Source organism: Propithecus coquereli, unplaced genomic scaffold (assembly GCF_000956105.1).
Source record: "Propithecus coquereli isolate 6110/MARCELLA unplaced genomic scaffold, Pcoq_1.0 Scaffold10, whole genome shotgun sequence".
NCBI lineage: Eukaryota > Metazoa > Chordata > Mammalia > Primates > Indriidae > Propithecus > Propithecus coquereli.
In genome coordinates this window covers 18,655,934-18,676,714 of record NW_012133858.1, presented here as the reverse complement: position 1 = coordinate 18,676,714, position 20,781 = coordinate 18,655,934, and the positions used below count along the sequence as shown (strand labels likewise).

Genomic DNA, 20,781 nt, shown 5'->3' with positions numbered 1-20,781 from the left:
TGTCGGCAGAGTGGCTGAGCAGAAATCGCCACACAGACCTGAGTTTGCGTCTCACGTTACCACTCACTGCTGGTGACCTCAGGCAAGTTACCTAACTTCTCAGGGCTCCAGGTTTTTTACCCCAGAGGGCTGTTGTGAAGGCCTAGAAATAGCACCCACGTAAAGCACCTAGCAGAGTGCCTGGCACTGAGAAGACACTCGGTACTCTTGCCCGAGACTGTTAGAATCCCTCAGATTCAGAGGGACGCAGAAAGCATCTTTGGGTGAGAGGGGTGGCCCCTCTGAGCGGCACAGCCTGGCTTCCCAGTGGGCTGGCATTAACATTTCCTCCTGCCACTCTCTCCTCCTTGCCAGGTCTTCCAGAATTGAGTCACTAACAAAATGAGGGTGGGAATAGGGCGGCTGGGAATAGGGCGGCTGGGAACAGGGAGGACGCCTGTGGGGGAGCAGGTAGTCCGTGAGTTCTGCTCTGGAGGCCCTGGGTTTGCACTGGCGCCTGGGCATCCATTTGGAGCTATCCAGGTTACAAAAGAGAAAGGTCAGAGCCAGCGGTCATAATTCAGGATCATCCGCCCCAAGGAGAGCGCACGGGGAGGGAGAATGTGGAATGAAATGAGCTGGGAAGAAGGGAGAGCCTCCGCTCAGGCCCGTGCACAGGGAGGGCGGGCAGCGGCGGGCCGGGCACCGCCGCCGGAGCAGGAGTGCTTGGCGTGGGGCAGGTCCAGGGCGGAACCCTGCCCTGGGGAGGGGGAGCACGGTCCGTGTGCTTGGGAACGAGCCAATCCAGTCTCATCATTATTGAACGAGGAAATTTAGGCCCTAAAAAATGAAGTGAATTTGCCCAAAGTCACTACTAGTTTGTGAGATACGGACCTTGGAACCAAACCCAGTTTTTTCCCTCTTCCCACGATGTGGTGCTGTCTCTCGTGTATCCGAGGCAGGAGAATTCAGGACCCTGTCCACCCCTGTTCCCCACGCCCCTCCCACACCCACGCACACAGATTTTCTGCTCCCACAAGCCTTGGCTAATGTGCGTCCCCTCCTTTGCAGTTGGCTCTCCTTACGGAACTCTCCCAGAATCGCAGCAGTGAGAGCTACAGGCTGTTCAGTGGCTCCCAGAGCAGCCCTGCTTTCAACAGCATCTTCCAGAACGAGAACTTCCAGCTGCAGCTCATTCCCCCGCCCGTGACTGAGGACTGAAGCCTCCCTGGGGCCTGGCCCTGGAGACCCGGAGACGACGATCCCAAGGCGACTGGAGATCAGCCCGCTTCTCCGACCAGCTTGGCCCCCACTGCCTCCCACACTTCTGTGCCCAGGGCTTCTCAGTGTAGACTCCCCGTCTCTTCCACAGTGCTGTCGCCATGTCATTTCACCAGACTGGTTGATTTAATTTTGCTTGTTAAGCAAAGGAATGACACATACCTCCGTCCAGCTTTTTAGGAAATACATTTTGCCTGTTGGGACTTTTTCCTATTTCCCCCGAAGCCTGTAGGTGGAGCTTGTGCAGATGGCATTCCAGAGTCTGTCATAGTCCATCTCCTCCAGCTGATGGAGAACATGAAGGAACTTCAGCTTCTGCAGGGCGCGGTGGTTGGCCAGGCTGCAGTGTGACTGAAGCATGCATTGGAGAGAGCAAAGAACCTGTAGGCTGGGGGCATCTCCCTTTTGATGTGTTTATGTTAAAACCCATTTATGAGTGTAAGACTTGCCCAATAAATGCCTCTGTGTTTAAGTTCTGCAGGCCTGCTGGCTGGCTGGCTGGCTCTTAGTCTGTCAAATCATAGAGGACATGTAGAGCCCTATTGGCACAGTTCAGTTTTATTAGCTCAAAGTGAGGGACCCTGACTGTGGCAGCCCCACTTTATTCAGATAAGCAGCCCCATCTGCAGCCTCTGTTCTGAGCAGCCCGACCGCCCAAGAGCTCCTATGACAGGCGCTAGACTGGCAGAGTAGAACTTGTACAGTTTTTGGCCCTGAGACTTTGTCACCACACCAAGAGACCTGCGTTTGCACCTCACATATTCACATGCTCCATTTTATCAGTTCGCTCAGAAATAACGATGCTCTCATGGACTGATACTGCCCAAACCTACAGAAAACAGATGTATAAACTAGATACAAATATTTTAACTTCTGATGTAAAATAGATCCTGCTTCTGACAAGTACTAGCTGGAATCCTGAGCAAGTCACTTATCCTCTCTAAGCCTCAGTTTCTTTATGAATAGAGCTATTATGAAGATGAAATAATACACATAAACATTTAGTGGTCTGCAGGCACATGGCAAAAGCCACAGAAATGTTAGCTTAGTTTTTATTATGTTGCTCCTCCTAAGATCTGGGCTACACAGAGTACTGCTTCCTGATTAAGGTGTGAGAAGATCAGATTGAGGGAAGTGGTTGAGCATTAAGTGATCACCAGCTGGATGCCCGCTGCAGCTACATGAGATAGTTTCAACCCCAGTTCACAGATGAAAAAACTGACGCTCAGAGACAATAAGTAATTTAGCCAAGGGGACACATTGAAGACAGAACAGAGCAGGGATTTGAACTCAGAACTGTGATTCGAGAGTCAGTGATGCTACCTCCCTGAGTTATGTATCAGAAGGTTTCTCAGCCTAATATTAAGGCCAAAGGAACTCAATATTCTCAAAGCAAAACTCAGTGGTAACCCATCTTTTATAGTGTAAAGAACTAAAGCAAAGGAATATACAATATAAAAAGATGTAAATTGTGACATCAGAAACATAAAATATGTGTGGGAGGAGTGGAGTAAAAGTGTAGTTATTTTATGTGATCAAAGTAAACCTATTATCAACTTAAAAGAGCCTGCTATAACTAAGATGTTTTCTGCAAGCCTCATGGTAACTGCAAAGCAAAAACCCATAATAGATACATAAAAGATAAAAAGTGAGGAATCAAAGCATACCACTAAAGAAAATCATCTACTCACAAAGGAAGACAGCATGAGAAGAGGAAAGCAACAAAGGATCTGCAAAACAACCAGAAAGCAATTAACAAAATGGCAGCAGTAAGTACTTACCCGTCAGTAATTACCTTGAGTATAAATGGATTAGATTTACAAATCAAAATAAAGAGTGGCTGATCAAATAAAAAACAAGATCCAACTATACGCTGCCTACTAGAGATTCATTTCACCATAGATTGCAAATGAAAGGATGGAAAAAGATATTCCATGCAAATGGAAACGAAAAGAGAGCAGGAGTAGCTGCTATACTTACAGCAAATAAAATAGACTTTAAATGAAAAACTGTCAAATGATATAAAGGTTATTATATAATAATAAAGGGATCAATTCATGAAGAAGATATAAGTTGTCAATATATATGCACCCAACATCAGAGTATCTAAATCTATAAAGCAAGCATTAATTGATCTGATGAGAGACTGTGATACAGTAATAATTAATTGTAAGGAACTTCAATACCCCACTTTGAACAATGGACAGATCATCCAACAATCAATACAGAAACACTGGACTTGAACTATGCTTAGAGCAAACGTGCCAACAAACACACACACAGACATTCCACTTAACAGCATCAGAATACACATTTTTCTCAAGCGCACCTAGAACATTCATCATGTGGCACAAAACCAGTCTTAACAAATTTAAGAAGATTCAAATCATATAAAGTACCTTTTCTGACCACACTAGTATGAAACTAGAAATCAATAATAGGAAGAATTTGGGGAAATTTACAAATCTGTGGAAATTAAACAACATGTTTTTAAACAATCAATGGTTCAAGGAAGAAATTAAAAGGAAAAATTTTAAATACCTTGAGACAAATGAAAAGGGAAATACAACATACCAAAACTTACGGGATGTGCAAAAGCAGCTCTAAGAGGAAAGTTTATAAAGGCCTACCTCTAAATAGAAGAAAAATCCCAAATAACCTAAATTATACATCAAGGAACTAGAAAAAGAACAAACTAATCCTAAAGTTAGTAGAAGGAAGGAAATAATAACAATCAGAGCAGAAATAAATGAAACAGAGACTAGAAAAGATAAACGAAACAAAGAGTTGGTTTGTTGAAAAGATAAAATCAACAAACCTTTAGCTAGACTAAGAAAAAAAGAAGACTTATACGATCAGACATGAAAGAGGAGACATTACAACTGATACTACAAAAATAAAAAAGATCATAAGAGACTTCTATGGACAAGTATACACCAACAAATTGGATAACCTGGAAAAGAGGTAAATAACTAGAGACCTACAGCCCACTAAGACTAAATCATGATAAAATAGAAATCCTGAACAAACCAATAAAAAGTAACAAGATTGAATCAGTAATAAAAAGTTTTCCAACAAAGAAAAATCCAGGACCGAATGGGTTCGCTGCTGAATGCTACTCGACCTTCAACACATTAACTGCCATGTCAGTTGTATTTAGCTCATGCTAGTTTTGAGCCCAGGGCCTCATGAAGCATATGTAACTCACATCTCTTCACCTTGGGAGCCATGAGAACTAGTTTTCAAGTTGCATAAACTCATGCACAGAAAACAATTAAAAAATAAGAAATTTTTCATTAAATTAGGATAATTTTGTTTTCAAAATTTTTATTCTATTTTCATAATAAAACACCACGGCCCCAAGGAAAAAATTTTTTGGGGGGTGGCAGTAATGTGTCAAAGAAGATGATGCCACTGCACTCCATGCAGGGTGACAGAGTGAGACTCTACTCAAAAAATAAAAAATAAAGGATGCAAAATTACAGCTAGATAGGAGGAATAAGTTACAGTGTTCTATACCACTGTAGGATGACTACAGTTAACAATAATTTCACCTGATGCTTTCTGATAAAATAAACCAATAATCTATTGTGCAGTTTCAAATAGCTATAAGGAAGCTATTGAATGTTTCAAACACAAAGAAGTCAGAAATGTTCAAGGTGGTGAATATGCTGTTAATAATTACCCTGATCTGATCACTACGTATTATATGTATTGAAACATTGCTGTGTACCTCACAAATATGTATAATTATTAATGCCAATTAAAAAATGTTAACACTGAACAAAAAAGACATTGCAGCTTCCATATTGGTTATGCATATGTGCTCTTTCTCTCTCTCTTTCTCCCCACCCCCAACCCCCATCGCTCACTCAGGAGGAAGCCAGATGCCATGTTGTGACAAACCCTGTGTTGAGGCCCATGAGAGGAAGAAACCCTGCTGACAACCACACGAGTGAGTTCGGAAGCAGATCCTCCGGTCCCAGTCAAACATTCAGATACCTGCTGCCCCCGGTCAACAGCTGACTGCAATCTCATGAGAGAGGTTCTGACCCAGAATCAATCAGCTAAGATGTTCCCAAATTCCTAAGGTCCAAAAACTGTATGATATAAATGTTTATTGTTATTTCAAGCAACTAAGTTTGAGAGTAATTTGTTATGTAGCAATAGATAACTAATACAGTTTGCTTCCTATGGAAAAAAAGAAAACCTCTAGGCATCACATTACCTGATTTAAAAATTGACTACGGAGCTATAATTGTCAAAACAGTATGATACTGGCATAAAAACAGACATAGACCAATGGAACAGAATGGAGAGCCCAGAAATAAATCCACACATTTACAGTCAATTGATTTTTGACAAAGATGCCAAGAAAGCACAATGGGGAAACAACAGTCTCTTCAGTAAATGCTGCTAGAAAACTGAATATCCACATGCAGAAGAATAAAATTAGATCTCATCTTACGCCATGTACAAAAATCAACTCAAAGTAGATTAGAGACTTAACGTAAGACCTGAGACTGTAAAATTACTAGAAGAAACCATAGAGGAAAAGTTCCATGACATTGGCCAGACATTGGTCTGGCCAAAGATTTTTTGACTATGACCCCAAAAGCACAGGCAACAAAAGCAAAAATAGACAATGAGACTACATCAAAGTAAAAAGCTTCTGCACAGCAAAGGAAACAATCAGCAGAGTGAAAAGGCAACCTGTGGAATGGAAGAAAATATTTGCAAACCACTCATCTGATAAAGGGCTAATATCCAAAATACATAAGGAACTCAATAGCAGGGAAACATCTTCATTTAAAAAATGGGCAAATGACCTGACCAGACATTTCTCAAAAAAGACATACAAATGGCCACCGGATATATGAAAAAATGCTCAACATCACTTATCATCAGGGAAATGCAAATCAAAACCACAATATCACCTCACACCTGTTAGGACAGTTGTTATCAAAAAGACCTAAATGTTGGCAAGGATGTAGAGAAAAGGGAACCCTTCACACTGTTGATGGGGATGTACATTAGCACAGCCGTTATGGAGAACAGTATGGGGGCTCCTCAAACAATTAAAAATAAAACCACCATATGATCCAGCAACCCCACTACTGAGTATATATATCCAAGGAGTATGAAATCAGTATGTGAAAGAGGTATCTGCACCCCATGTTCATTGCGGCACTATTCACAATAGCCAAGGTATGGAATCAACCTGTGTCCATCAACAGATGAATGGATGAAGAAAATATGGTATATACACACAATGGAATACCATGCAGCCTTTTAAAAGAAGGAAATCCTGTTATTTGTGACACACATGGATGAACCTGGAGGACATGACATTAAGTGAAACAAGCCAGACACAAAAAGACAAATGCCGCATGGTCTCACATGTGGAGTGTAAAACAGTCGAACTCAGAGTAAAATGGTGGTTACCAGAGGCTGGGAGGTTGGGGAGATGTTGGTCAAAGGACACAAAATTACACTTAGGAATAAGTTCTAGAGATTGTTGTACATTGTGGTGATTACAGGTAATATAATAACAATATCTTGATATATGAAAATTGCTAAGAATAGATTTTAAGTGTTTTTATCACAAAAATATAAGTATGTGAGGTAGTGCGTATGTTAAAAAGGTTGATTGAGCCATCCCACACTGCATACATGTATCAAATATCATGGCATACACATAAACAGAACCATTTTTACTTGTCAATTAAAAAATAAAGAATCAAGGCAATTTACTGAATTTCAGAAGCCGTGTTCACATCAGGACCAGGAAACACCAAGTGATTCTTCCCTGGCCCCTTTCCTATTTTATCAGTCCCTAAGAGTTCCTTTACTTCTTGTCATTCAAGTCACAGCACGATGGAGCAAACTGCAGCACCTTTCCATGCAGGTCATGCCTTCCTCAGACATGCTCTGGATTGGATTTGAAGAGCCCTCTTGTCTCCTCGCAGGGTAAACGAGAAGCCAGCTCTCAAGAGCCGGGCAGCCCCGGGCACGGGGGCTGTGGCAGGCCGAGCTCAGAGCTCAGCCCCAGCCCGTGCCCTCTGGAAGCCGACCCTGCCCCCTCTCGTGGCTTAGCACACGCTCTTCTCTGTAGTGACGTCAGGTCCCGCCTCAGAGCAGATCCTTGGGGCAGAGACTCTTATCTGGAGATATCTTTAGAAGCAGCAGCAGCACCTGGCTCTGCTGATGGTGCCTTGGGAGCTCAAGGGAGGGTGTGAGGGGCTCTCAGGATCCCAGAGCAGGCGGGCACCAGGCTCAGGAGTGGAAACAGGCAGCGCCACTGCCTTGCTCGAGCCCCAGTGCTGAGCTCCGGCCATGTGTCTGGGTCACATGCCCACCCCTTGTCTGTGGCAGGTGATAAGGAAGCTCTGCAGGAGGGAGGTTCCAGAGACCCTTCAGCTGCCACTTCGTGAGGACAGATACTTGGTCTGAACATTCTCCTTCCCCCATACGGCCCCCAGGGGAGAGGAGGAGATGATCCTGGAATCGGGGCACTGATGGGAGAGGGGAGGGCATTAGGGTTGGCCCAAAACCAGCAGCGTCCGCCACAGCTGTTTCTCCTTTGTATCTGGCAAACAGTAAATATTTGAATGGATACCATCTGTGTCACACCTGAAAATAGTTAGCCTTCACTCCCAGCTGAGCTGAATTCCCTCCACCCCCACCCCCATGGGTCCCCCACAAGCCCCCATTATACCTAGTCATTCGCCCGGCCCAGACGCCGGGCTGGCTGAGGTGCACGCAAAAGTGACCCCCACACAGCCCCTGCCCCAGGGCACTTACCGTCTGGGAAGGGACACAGTAAGCAGAGAATTCCCCCACAGCTCTGTCAACACTCATTTTATGTTTGTAGTTTAATTCTTACGAAAAGATGGCTTGGAAGGCCTTTGACCGCCATCAGGTTGTACATTTGCTCATGTGGGGGTGTATGGTCTGAACTCCCTTCTGCTAACTTTGTTTCTTTGGGGCATGTTTAGAGTAGAACCGGGGCATGGACCTTTCTTTGTACAGGTTCACTGTTCCCAGGTGTTATTTGTCCTAGCCTGTTTTCCATTCTGCTGCCTTTTACATTTCATTATTCAAGGGAGGTTTTCTTTTTATGTATTAAAACTCCAATGAGATCCTCTTCAAGAGGAGCATGGCTTTCCTCCAGGTGGTATAAATTAGCCAAGTTTTCACATTGCTGTGGTTGAATGTGTTCCCTCTGAAATTCAGGTGTTGAAACTTAATGGCCAATAAGCTATAGTATGACAAGGTGGGGGCTTTAAGAGGTGATTAGGCCGTGGGTGTGCCTCCCTCGTGAATGGCATTAAGGCCCTTATAAAAGAGGCTTCCCAGGGCGCTCAGCTGGCTCCCCGGGTGAGGACGCGGCATCCTCCCCTCCGCGATGCAGCACCCGGCGCCATCCTGGAAGCGGAGAGCAGCCCTCGCCGGACAACCAAACCCGCCAGCACCTTGATCTTGGACTTCCCGGCCTTCAGAACTGTGAGAAATTAAATTTCTGTTCTGTATAAGTTAACCCAGTCTCAAGTATAATATCTTGTTATAGCAACACAAAAACAGACTAAGACACATGGTTTTGTAGGTATCTGCTCATGTTTAGCTAGTTTGGAACTTACTGAAAGGCATGGTGAGAGGGTATGTCTGAGTTTCCTTCCTCCATGCCTGGGTCTAACGATCCTACTGTTAATCAGGAACTGAGCCAGTGAGGGTGAGTAGAGGTGGGGAAGGGGCCGCAGAAAGCCCCTCCCGGCCTGGCTTCCTTCCCGGAGGAGGGGCCAGCCTGCGGGTTTCCTTCGGGACCCGGCTCTATCAGAGCTTCCAGCATGTGCAGCTCGCAGCCCAGGAGCATCTAGCAGGGTGGTGGGCGTGGTCGCATCTGGACACCGCAGCTGGCCCAGGCTTCCGACCACCCAGGACCCCGCCTGTCGTGGGTTCTGGGCGTGTGTCAGAGCTCTGTTTACCTGGATGAATTTCCATGCAGGGCCTGCATTCCGAAGTGCCACCAGGGCTGGGATCACTGCTACGTCAGTCCCGAGTCACATATCCGACCCGGCTTACGCGTGGGTAAATAAAAGGCAAAAAACCTGGCATGGGCTGAACACCTTTTTTATATGATATAATGGAGGATACTAGCAGCCACCAGCCCTTAAGCACCACTGTATGCTAGCACTTTATTTCTGCTCTCCCTCAGTAGCCTTGGAGGGGGGCTGCTATTGTCCTCATTTTACTCAGAAGGAGCTGGGTTCAGAGACCTGCCAGCTAACGAGCTGTCTTTGCAGCTTGCGGTTTCTGACTCCAAATTTACCTGGGAATGAAGAGTGAAAGCCTCACCGGGAAGGCGTCTGTGCCTGCAGAATGGCTGCGTCTAAGGGCGTTGAAAACCTCCCTCTCAGCCTCCCTAGACCTACAAGGAGCAGCCCCCGTGCTTGCTCGGCTCCCACTCAGAGGTGTGGCCGAGAAGGGGCCGCTTTCCCTGGGACGAGGCCCGTGGAGCCTGCCCGAGTGCACTTGGAGGGCAGCAGCCTGTGACCTGTGATACATCTGGAGGATGTCAGAGGCCCTGAGAAGGGCCGGCAGGCAGGGAAGGGGCTGATCTGCCCGACGAGGATGCCTTGCTGGGCTGGCTCTGGCCAGGCCGGGCGGACGCCCCAAGGGCTTTCCCCAGGCCCCTGAGTGTCAAGCCGTATTTTTCTCAGGCAGCTGCTTGCCCAGCCCTGGAGTGTGAGATCGCGAAAGAAAATGACCTCTATGTTCATGCAAGGTGTGGTCACATCCCTAGAGTGAGGGCAAGGGGGATCTTTGAGCAAATGACCAGTCTGTCTCCTGCTGTGCGAGTTTAACAAAAAGAAAAAAGTCTGTGTGTTGCGGGGGAAAGTACTGCCATTGCCGGTTACAGTGAGAACCGGAGATGATGTGTGTTGAGCCCATCAGTAGTTATTTCCTGAGTGCCCATTATATGCCAGGCACTGTCCCCTGCAATGGGGACAAGCAGTGAGTAGGTCAGACATGGTCTCCCCTCTTGCGGAGGGGGGAGAGGTTACACCTGCACAGACGTAACTCACAGGTGTGCCAGGTATGTGTATGGAAGGGACCCTAACCTGGGCAAAATTTTCCTTTCTTTTTTTAAATTTTGACTCATCCATCTTGTTTCTGATACAGTCTGTCTTATTTTTAGCCATCAAAGGAATAGAAAACAAAGTTCTCTGTTCGTCACCACTCCACAGAAATTAGACCCCTGCAGAAATTAAGCGGCATCTTACAGTGTTGGAGTCAGTGAATTCTAGCATCCAGGCCCCTCACAGCCTTGCCCCAGGGGCTGGGATAGTGGGAGGGAGGCTCTGGGCCAAGGGCTCCAGGGAGCGGAGAGCACAGGACGCATTCAGTGCCCAGCAGAGCCCTGCAGCCATGGGGGACAGTAGCTACGTTCTCAAGCAAGAGCTGTGTGCCTGGGGAAGTGGCTGTCCAGAGTGGAGATGGGCCCTGCTCCCGTCTGGCTGGGCACATGGAAGGCGAGGCTGAATCGTGCAGGGCTGACATAGTGGGGCAGGGCAGGGAGGGCGTGATAGGCAGGGAAAGGCTTCATGGAGAAGGAGACGCTGTCCTCCCACCCGAGGAGGTGGGTGGGGAGGAGGAGGGGCCACAGCCTGAGCTGAGCCCACTAGCAGGGAACCATTTGCACACAACAGGCCCATCCTGTTCCAAGATTCAGTCCTGACTTTAGGGACATCAGGAGTGCGCTAACTTTGTTCTGATTTGTTACTGTCCTGCTTTATTCCAGAGGGCTCTTGGGGAGGCATTTTTGTGGGAAAGGGTGGGGCGCGCTTGGTCTTCACACCACAGCCAGTGGTGTGGAGGAGGCAGAGCTTGGGAAGGGCCTGCGTCTGCTCTCCCTCCTGCCATCAGGGGGACAGAGACCCACCCAGCACTCTGGGAGAAGCAGAGTGGACCCATGGGAAGAGCTCCAAGCTGCCAGGCAGGAGCCCGGGCTGTAGGCACAGCCCTCCATGGCTGCTGTGTGAGCTGAGGAAGGCTAAACGCCTCTCTGAAAAATGAAGATAAAACCCATCTGACGCATCTTCAGCAAAGGTCCCAGTGACGTGTGGGCAAATGCTCGACAAAGGTCACATTAGCAACCAGAGCCTATCGTGAGGAGGGAAGGGAAGGCATTTGTGGAAGAGGAAAGCCAACAGGGGCCCATCTTGATGAATGCTGTGGTGAATAAATCACTCAGAGCTTTGGGGATCCTTTCAGGAGGAGTGTATTTCCTGTTTCCACTTAGCTCTGCCTGCTGAAAGTGTTTTCTGAAAGAGGCAGCTCCAGAACGGTGCCTGTGACCTGCCCAGAGATGCAGGAAAGGCCTCCTGTGGGGTGTCTTCTGGGCGGGTGGGGGGCACTGCGGGCCCCAGGGGAGTCTGAGCACCGCTGGCTCCCAGAGGGCAGCCCCAGCTCGTCAGAGGACCCATCCTAGGGACCCTCCTCCCTGGGGCCTCGTCCACACCCCAGATGCTCTAGGAAGCTTTCCCCAAGGAAAATGGCAGTTTGATGCTCACCTGTGTCCATGCGGTTCACCACACCTGCACTGAGGAAACGTGTTTTCCTGCCTCCATCCCTCCCAAGGGCAGGATCGTGTTGGTTCACTCCTGTGTCCTCTCTGGCAGTCATAGTTATTTACTGAGTGCCAAGTGCACTGCTTGAGACAGTAGTTGTCACTATTTTTTAAGTCTCTATCTTTTTCAAGGCAACTTTTATGGGCAGAAGTGTTCGCAAACCATATGTGTACCGCTGGATGAACCAGCGTGGACACGCCTGCACAGCCGGCACCCGGGTCAAGCAAATAGAAATGGCCAGCACCCCAGAGGTCCCCTGAATTCTCTGTTCACCATCACCACATCCCTCAAGTGAACCACTATCCTGACTTTTAATAGCATGGATAGTTTTGCCTGTTTTGAACTTGCTATCAGTGGAATGATGTATCAATTACTCTTTTGGAAATACATTTTTCACTCAACATCCGGCAACGATCCATGTTACTTATCCTCACTGAATACCATCCCATTGTTTGAATGTACCTAATTTATCCATTCTGTTAATGTGCATCTGCATTGTTTCCAGTATGGGCCTATTACCATTTCTGTGCCTGTCTTTTGGTGAGCACGTGTCCTTTTCTGTTGGGTATAACCTTAGGAATGATTTTGCAGGGCCAAGAAGTAGGTGTAATTAGTACCTTTTTGAATGCATACATGCCTTCGGGAATGAATGCACGGGGCGAGGGGATAGGAAACATGAGAGCTGGTGTCTCCCTCTCCCCCCTCCCCCTCTCCCTCCTCTAAGTGCAGGGCCCTGCCATCTGCCCCCTGCCCCAGCCAGGGGGTAGTTGGCTTCAGAGCCTGACAGGATCCACTGTTAAGCTGCAGAGTGGGGGGCTGAGGCTCTGAGGGGGGCCTTGGCCTCACACGGGCTCACTTCTCTATAACAAAGAGGCCAGTAGTCCCCCATTCCTGACATCTGTTCCCCCAGAACTCTGTGCTACACCCATCTGGAAGGTCAGCATTTGGTCCTAACAGTCTCGGGGGGCCACATCAACCTGGCCTGCTCTCTCTCTGGAAGAATGAGCTGGCCGACCACCCTCCAGCACGCCCATGACCCGCCCTCACCTCCACTTAAGATGGCGATTTCCAGTCAACTCCCTCCCCTCAGACTCACCACTGCTGACCTCTCCCTGACCCCATCAGTCCCTCTCCAAGTGGCTGGTATGAAGAATAACATGGGGTTCCAGTGATTTCTTGTTTGGTTCAGAAAACACAGGGTAGCTTTAGGAATTCACTGCCTATGACCCTGAGATATGTTGATTATGGGGAGAAAATACATCCTTTTGGGATAGAAAAGACCCCTTTTGGACCCCAATAATCTGAAGGGACCCAGTGAATTCTAACTGGACCTACTTATTTTCCGTTGACCTCTCGGTGACTTGTCCAGAGATGCCCATCGTGTGTCCCACATTCATCTATGGCCTTCAGTTGCTCAGGAAATGCAAATCCTTGGTGTCTTCCCCATACACTCAGTGCAGCCTCTACATTATGCTAGAACCCCCTCATTCTAGATTCCTAGCTAACACGGGCTCTGGATCCCCTGTGTAACTCACACCCAGGCCTTGGGGACCTGCCCTCCAGATACCATGTGGTCCCCTGGCTCTTCCCAAGGGCTCCTGAGCTAGCTGACTGCTTAGACTGGTGTTGCTCACAGGCTGGGGTGGCTTTTCCAGGTCCTTCTGCAGATAAATGGTCGTGCCTGCATTTGCTTTGTGAACTTTGGCATCACAGTTCACACAGGCAGATTCTAAAAATGAGGGCAGAAATCAACCCCTTTGTTTACTGCGCAGGGCCCTGGCTGAGGCAGATCTCAGATGTTCATGGCAGGGTCATCAGACAGGGTCTACACAGTCCTCTGAAGTAGAGTTCAGGGCAGACTAATCAAAGTCAAGTCTCTACAGTGCCCTGGAGTAGACTGGCCCCAGAAGGTGAGCCCGAAGCCCATGGTACTGAGTACAGGCAGTTGAGGGAAGCTGTTGGTATCAAGGGTCCCGGCCCTAACAGAGGAGCGACGGGGAGGAGACAGGAGCAGCTGATTCCAAAAGTGCTAAGATCTGAGGCCAATTCCCAAGATGAGTTCTTTCTCAGATCCAGGGGCCACACCTGAGCCCCAGGCAGTGTCAGGTTCTGGAACCAGACTGAAGTCCAAGATAAGCCAGGCTAGCACCAAGCCAGAATGACCTGGCACCAACAGTGACCTCAGGTGATACCCAGAGGGCTGAGATGTGATTCCCTCGATGCCCCCACCTAAAGCCAAAGCTGGCTCTGGCCTGGGCAGGCCTGGGTGTGCAAGTGATGCGGGGAGGAGAGAAAACAGGCTGCAAAGCAGGGCAGGGTTTGATTGCAGGAGCTCAACAAGTTGAGAGAGTAACACAGGCTGCCTTGGGAACCAGCAGAAGTTTGGAGCTCTGGCCCTGCCACCTCCCTGCCACGTGATATAGCTGACTAAACTCTTGGCTGCTTTGGCTATAAACTTGCAAAATTGTCCCACCCTTCCCTGCCCGCCACACACAGTTGCTGGGTGTGGCAGGTAAGCTGCCATCTGGGAAAAAGCTTTGTAAACTGTAGGTCCCTGGTGAGACACTGTGGCGTTTCACTGATCCACGATGCCGCATGTTTTGTCATCGTGCTGCACTGATGCTCCAGATCTCTGTCCTGGGAGAAATCATCTGGAGTTCCATACCAGGTGACAGGATAGGTATCACAGGGAGCCCAGGCTTTCTGATCTCCCATGTAGACTCGCACACAGGGGTTTGGGCTGGGGACTGAGAGACAGGAAGAAACAAATCCTCACCTCTTTCTCCAAACCTCTCCAGCCCTGGTCGGCTGCGCGCAATGGGGTCACTCCTCCGTGGAGGCCGGTTAGTTCCAGAACACGCACTCCCCAGCCCAGCCTTTAGTCTCCTCTGGCAGGTGTGGGTGCGTGTGGCCGCCGCCTGGACTCACAGGCTCTCCGCCTCCACTCTCAGACCCAACAAAATCAGGCTCCACTCACTGCCTTAGGACTTGCCATCTTAAAAATAACGTACTGGGTTGTTCCTGATTATAAAAGTAATATACATTCATCTTAGAAAACTAGAAAATTCAAAAAAGCAAACAGAAAAACACCACTAATATCTTCATGTATTTACTTTGCCTTATTTTTTACTTGTATTCCCAACACCTTCCCATATCTGATTCCTGAAGAATTCCAGCTGACCTCTAATTGCCCCTCCTTGAACCCTACTGTGAGACTGAGTCCAGAGATCCTCCCCGCTCCCTTCATTCCGCACCGGAAGGGGTGGCACACCAAGTGTTAAAGGCATTACCAATACCCAGTGACTGAACTGTAATGAGGACGAGACACTAAATTAAAGTTTATTGCAGAATAAAAGAGTGTGTAGTCAGCATTTGTAAGAGGCTACAACGGGATGCCTTCCAGAACTTGGCAATACAATTATGTAGCGTTAAATTAGTAGAGTGCACACAGATGAGATTAGCTGTCTGCAGGAGTCACTTTAGCACACCAGTTATCTTTTGTCAAGGCAGACAGCCAGCCCTGAACGCTGCTCACGATGTGAGTGACATGGAAGCAGCAGGGGCCTAACCAAAGCCGTGGGACGTCTGCAGAAACGTGGTGCGTGTGGGGGAGGAGGAGGTCCGTGTGGAGCACAGAGAAGGGGCGAGGAGGGAAGCCCGTCGGTGTTCTCGGCCCTGTGGGGGAGAGCTGCCAGCCTCTGGGAAGGTGTTGGCTGGGGATGGGGCAGTGCAGCAGTGCAGGCAGCGCCCGGAGCGCGGACTCTAGAGCCAGAGTGACTGGGTTCAAATATCAACTCCCACTGGCTTACGAGCTGCACTGCTGTGGGCAAAAAGGTGTACTTCTCGAGCTCTTCTCCCAATCCGTGAAACGGGATGCTGTAATTTCCCTCAGAGCTGCTGTGAAGGTCATGCTTAGAAAGCAGTCAGGTAGCTGATAAGCTGTAATTCGTAATACTATTAATAACGATATCATTACTGATAAATTATTTAGCAGTTCCTAGTGAGGTGGTTCAATGGAAGCCAACTCCAGAAGCTGCTTGTTTCTGGGTGCACTGAATAAAAACCACAAGCTCCTTGACCTGCCACAGTGACCAGAGACCCTCAAGTGCAGCAGTGCCCCCAGGCCCTGGGGCGGCAGCCTCCCTCTCTGCCTGGCCTGCAGTTGGAGCTGCAGCCATATGCTGTCTTTCACGGCATGTGGAAACAAACACAAAGGCTGGAACTGTGTGTGAAATAAATGCTGCTTGTGGGGGAATGGTGCATTTTACTTGCTATAAAGCCAACGTAGCCAACAAAAAAGTTCTTAGTACAAAGAGTTCTGGGAGTTATCAAGAGTGGTGACCAGGAGCATATATTGTGGGTAATATTTGCCTGTACTTTATGAAGTAAAGTTTAAATGGGATAATGGGTGTAAACTGCTTGTTTCCTAGCACATAGTAAAACCCTTGATATAAATGTTTCACATTTTGCAAATGTGGGTTTTTGTTTTGGGGTTGGGGGAACAGTATTCCACACTCTGAAACAGATGTGTTCTGGTACAAAAGAAGAAAAACCACGTTTATTTTACAAGGCAGTATTTTCCTAAAGTATTATACATAAAGGAAAATTGAGCTGTCTGTAGGAAAACAATATAATTTTAGGAAATTACAGAAGAATCAACATTGTGCTTAAAACTTTAAAATAGTTTTTAAAAAATAGCACAGCAAGTGAATATTGCAAGGTACGAACAGCCTTCAAAAAGGATGTGAACACAATGATACGGAAGCTCAATATCAAAACTGCTAGTGATGGGTCACTTTCAAATGCATTTAGGCTAAGAGAGCACTGCTTCAATCTTAATAGAAACAAAGAACTTGGCCCTAACTGAAACATGGTCCTTTCGTAATACAGTCAACTCTCAATTATCCACAGTAATGAAAAGGAGCACTGACAAAATTTTGAAATGGTGAATAATCCCAAAGTTAATTTTGAGAAGTGCCCTTGGATTTATGTTTGGATGTGAGAAAGACTGACATCCCTGGCACTCACAGCGTTGATAAAGTAAGTGGAACGCCCACTTGCCTTCTCCCCTTTTTCCCCCTCCTCAATGGGAAAAGGCAAAATCACAAACTACTAAAAAGCCTAAAATATAACTGGCCTCCTTGATTCTGTTTTACACCTCCTCTGGAGAAGGGGATAGGAAAGAAAACTGTTAAAACTTTGTCTTCCTCATGTAAAAAGCTAAAACGTGACAATAAAATTTTGCAAATGAGATGTGGAATAATTAGCTGATTATAAATATTATTTTAACTTGTGCTTTTTTTCTTGCCTACTAGTATCTATACCACCAAACTTATCTGGATATTTTGACAGCTTTCTAAATTATCCAGTTGCATCCTGTTACCCAAGGAGAGAATAAATTTGCATAAAAGGAGTTTGTTATGATCAGTCCCAAAAGAATCGCAATGTTTCAAATAAACCAGGAAGTGGAGGTGAAGAAATAAAACAGTCCCAAGATAAATCCAAAAAGTATTTCAGGAAAAAAACTATGCAGTTTTGTTCTGCGCTTGGTGGTTCTGTTTTTGTTTTGTTTTGTATTGTATTACCTTGAACTACAAGTCTTCCCCTTCCAGGGAAGCAACTATTCTTCTTCAGGGTTGTCCTCAAATTCTCATCTTAAAAATTAAAAGGTAAAAAATACCAGATTTGATAATAAAGCCTTATGTTTTAATATACCAAATAATTATAACTTCAAAAGCATTTTAACTGCTTTGTCATTTCTCAGAAAAGTTCTGAGCATACTTGAAACTTGAAAATTCTAAAATAAATCTTGGATAGATAATTCTACTAAATGTGGAATTTAGTTTTCTTAAGCTTCTACCTAATAGTTTTTATACCTACTTTCCAAAAGTAGGAACAGTGCCAGATTTCCACAAAAGCCTAAGAAAGCAGTCTATCCATCCATACAGCCAAACTCTTGCTCCAGTGAGTGTATATTAGGTCCAAATTATAAAGCTTTTATGTGTGTCAATGTGTAAATGTTAATCACAGGGCTATTTAATATAACTGTGTTCAATGTCTATAGCGCAGCTGCAGTCTAAACATTTTCTAAAGTGCCTATAATATGCATATACAAATTAGCAACGTAATATCAGCATTACAGAGAAATTCTTTCATAGAGTATACAACAGAATAGGCCTAGAATTTAAATTGAAACTACACATTTTTATATCCTTATCAGTTGATTTTGGAATGCAAGCATAAAGAAACAATTCCAGTTCAATCATACATTTCAGAGAATTATTAACTGTGCTAGGACAAAAAAAAATTCTTGCTTGTGCTTATTTAGAAAAGGCCGTTTTGAGATCCAGGAGTATATGATATTTACAATACAAAGGAACATCTCCAATTCTATACAATAGACAGTAGCAACTGAAGCTTAGTGAGTTTTTAATTATAAAGAGATTGTGCAAATATTTAAAGTGATTATCAACCACTGTTAAATCCAAAAATTACATTAAAATCTTGGCTAATCTGAATGGCAGTTCAGGAGTTTAAAAAATAGGAACCTAGACAAAAGTCATAGATAGATAGTATTGATAAAGGGGCCCAACCTTGACAGTTAGCCAAGTTTCAGAAATGTGGCCCCATGACCATGTATTTCCATGGCTTTGGAAACCTGCTTATTGACTCCAATTAGTTTAATGGGTGGGAATATAGGCCCATAATAGAGCATTGATAGGAACGGTGTAAAGAAAGAAGCCCCCTCCATACACCCACCCAGGGGATTCAATGAGTTCACCCATGGGGTAAATCTAGACAGGGCCCTGGTGTTGCCGTTACAACCCTGAGTACACGACGAATGACTGCACCGCTGTAGCCTGATGGTGGCTTGCAGGCACTTGGCTTCCACGCCTGCCTCCAGCTGGCCACTGACTCCAGGGAGGCACTGAGGACCTCAGGCAGGGCTCATCAGATGCCTCCAGACCACCTGGGCCACACCAAGGCAGGGAAAAGCCCCTTATGCCCACACCTGCCTCTACCTGCCCTCTCCTTTGTTCCTGGAGTTCCTTATACAGCCTTCTTGGTTTGACTTGTTGAGTCTTTAAATTTCAATAAGTAGGAACTTTATGCTGCATTGTCATCTAGCATAGAAAGTTTTAACACTGCAAAGGAAAATGCATACTCTGCCTTCTAAACCCTATGGATGTTTTGGCCACCTAAACCTAACAAAAAGTTCTAGGAAATGACTTGAACTACATGTACAACTAGGAAAGCAGATTCTTCCTTGAGTAGTTTGTGAAGGATGCCAAATGGAGGCTTCAGGGAAAAACACAACAGGCCTCTTCTTATTTCTTAAGATACAAACTAACGTGACATAGAAAACACGTGTCACAATGCTGACAGAGCACAAGATAATGCCAAGAGAGCATGCTCATGGATAGTTAGAAGTATTTTTCTACCTCTAACATTGATGGTTCTCATTTCATTTGGCCATATTTAAATTTTCCTGGATTCTTAACTGTGCCTCATAGATAGATTCGAAGAAATGGGAGATAACCAGCTCACATGAGAATACCTGGTATAAATGGAGATTAGGAGTAGAATTCTGAAGAGAGCTAAATAAATAAGACTATTCACTATTTTGTGCACGTGAGAAAAGAGAACATATACAACAGACCGTGGATATTAGTATAGTAAAATGAATGAATATTATGCAAAATATTTTCTCTTAGTGAACTATTTCAACTGCTTTTGCATTTGCATAAAAAAATCCATGCATCGTACTGAATTCTAATCCATTTCTCCCTCAAGTCATTCTAATGCTTCATACAACCAAATGAAGCAGAATTAATCAAACCTATTAGATTCATTCCTAATCCCTAAAGGACTTCTGTCTTTAGCATTTCCATGCTAACTAAAACTATTAATTGATTTTTTTTTCCTGTAAAATTCAGATGTGGCTGCCTCCTAAATACAATACCTATATAACTTCCTAAAAAGTTTTCCCCAGATTTGAATAGTAATTAAGAAAAGCAGGGAAATGCTGGGGAACTCACCCAAGAGGCCAGCTTAAATGCTGTAACACCTTCTCCAGCTGGCCCAAGCCAAGTACATCTCTCCTTCCCCTGGGTTCCCAGAGCATTCTGGGTACTGTTACTGCATGTGTCATACCCCTGTTGGATTATGGGCCCCTTCATGGTGGGAATCAGGTCTTATTCATTCTGTATCCCCCCTTAGCACCCTGCAAAGTGTAGGTGCTCAGCTAAAACTGTATTGATCATGAAACAGATGAGGTTTCTTCTTATGTGAAGGTCTAGCTCAGCCCCAGTCATGGAGTGTACAGACACTGGCCATAACCAGGGGCTGCGCTGGCTTCCAGTGACCTCCCAGAAGTAAGCCGAGGCAGCTCTGGTCCAGCCCCAGTGCAGGTGTTTGGGTGGTGGGGAGGCAGCAAGGAATGGCATCTGCCTGGGAACACTCTGTTCCTCTCAAGTGAGCTGCTTCCCACATGGGACTAGCAGGACAGGAGTGGCTGTGATCATGCTGAAAGGAATGCCAGGAGTCTTTCTGCGAAGGACTGGCTACTTAGAAATACTGTCTCCTTCACTCCGGGTAGCTCCTCGATCTGATCTGTGATACTCTGTGATCACTGCTTCACTGCTTTCAAAGTTCCCAGTGAAATTAAGGCTGGGTCACAATTTATGACACCAGATGCTACATAGAAAGTAAGTCACGATACAAAAGAAAACTATAATAAAAAGAATGTCTTAGTTGTAAGACTAATTTAAGAGTGAAACTAATTGGCAGACCACCGAACTGCTATGGTTGTTAAAGAGGGGTAGAAAATATCAACAGCATTGGAAAAAAGGATCCATCAGACAAAGATACAAAAGCTCAGCGTGGATCA

At 46.0% G+C, this 20,781-nt stretch overlaps 1 protein-coding gene across 1 annotated transcript in view; it reads left to right on the top strand.

The window, feature by feature from the left end:
* Positions 1–1,527, top strand: part of VPS8 (vacuolar protein sorting 8 homolog (S. cerevisiae)) — a 213,907-nt gene extending 212,380 nt beyond the window's left edge. Inside the window, 1 exon segment of the mRNA XM_012640004.1 lies at positions 1,051–1,527. Within this exon segment, the coding sequence (XP_012495458.1) occupies positions 1,051–1,200 (150 nt within the window). The 3' untranslated portion in view covers positions 1,201–1,527.
* Positions 1,528–20,781: the final 19,254 nt, after the last annotated feature.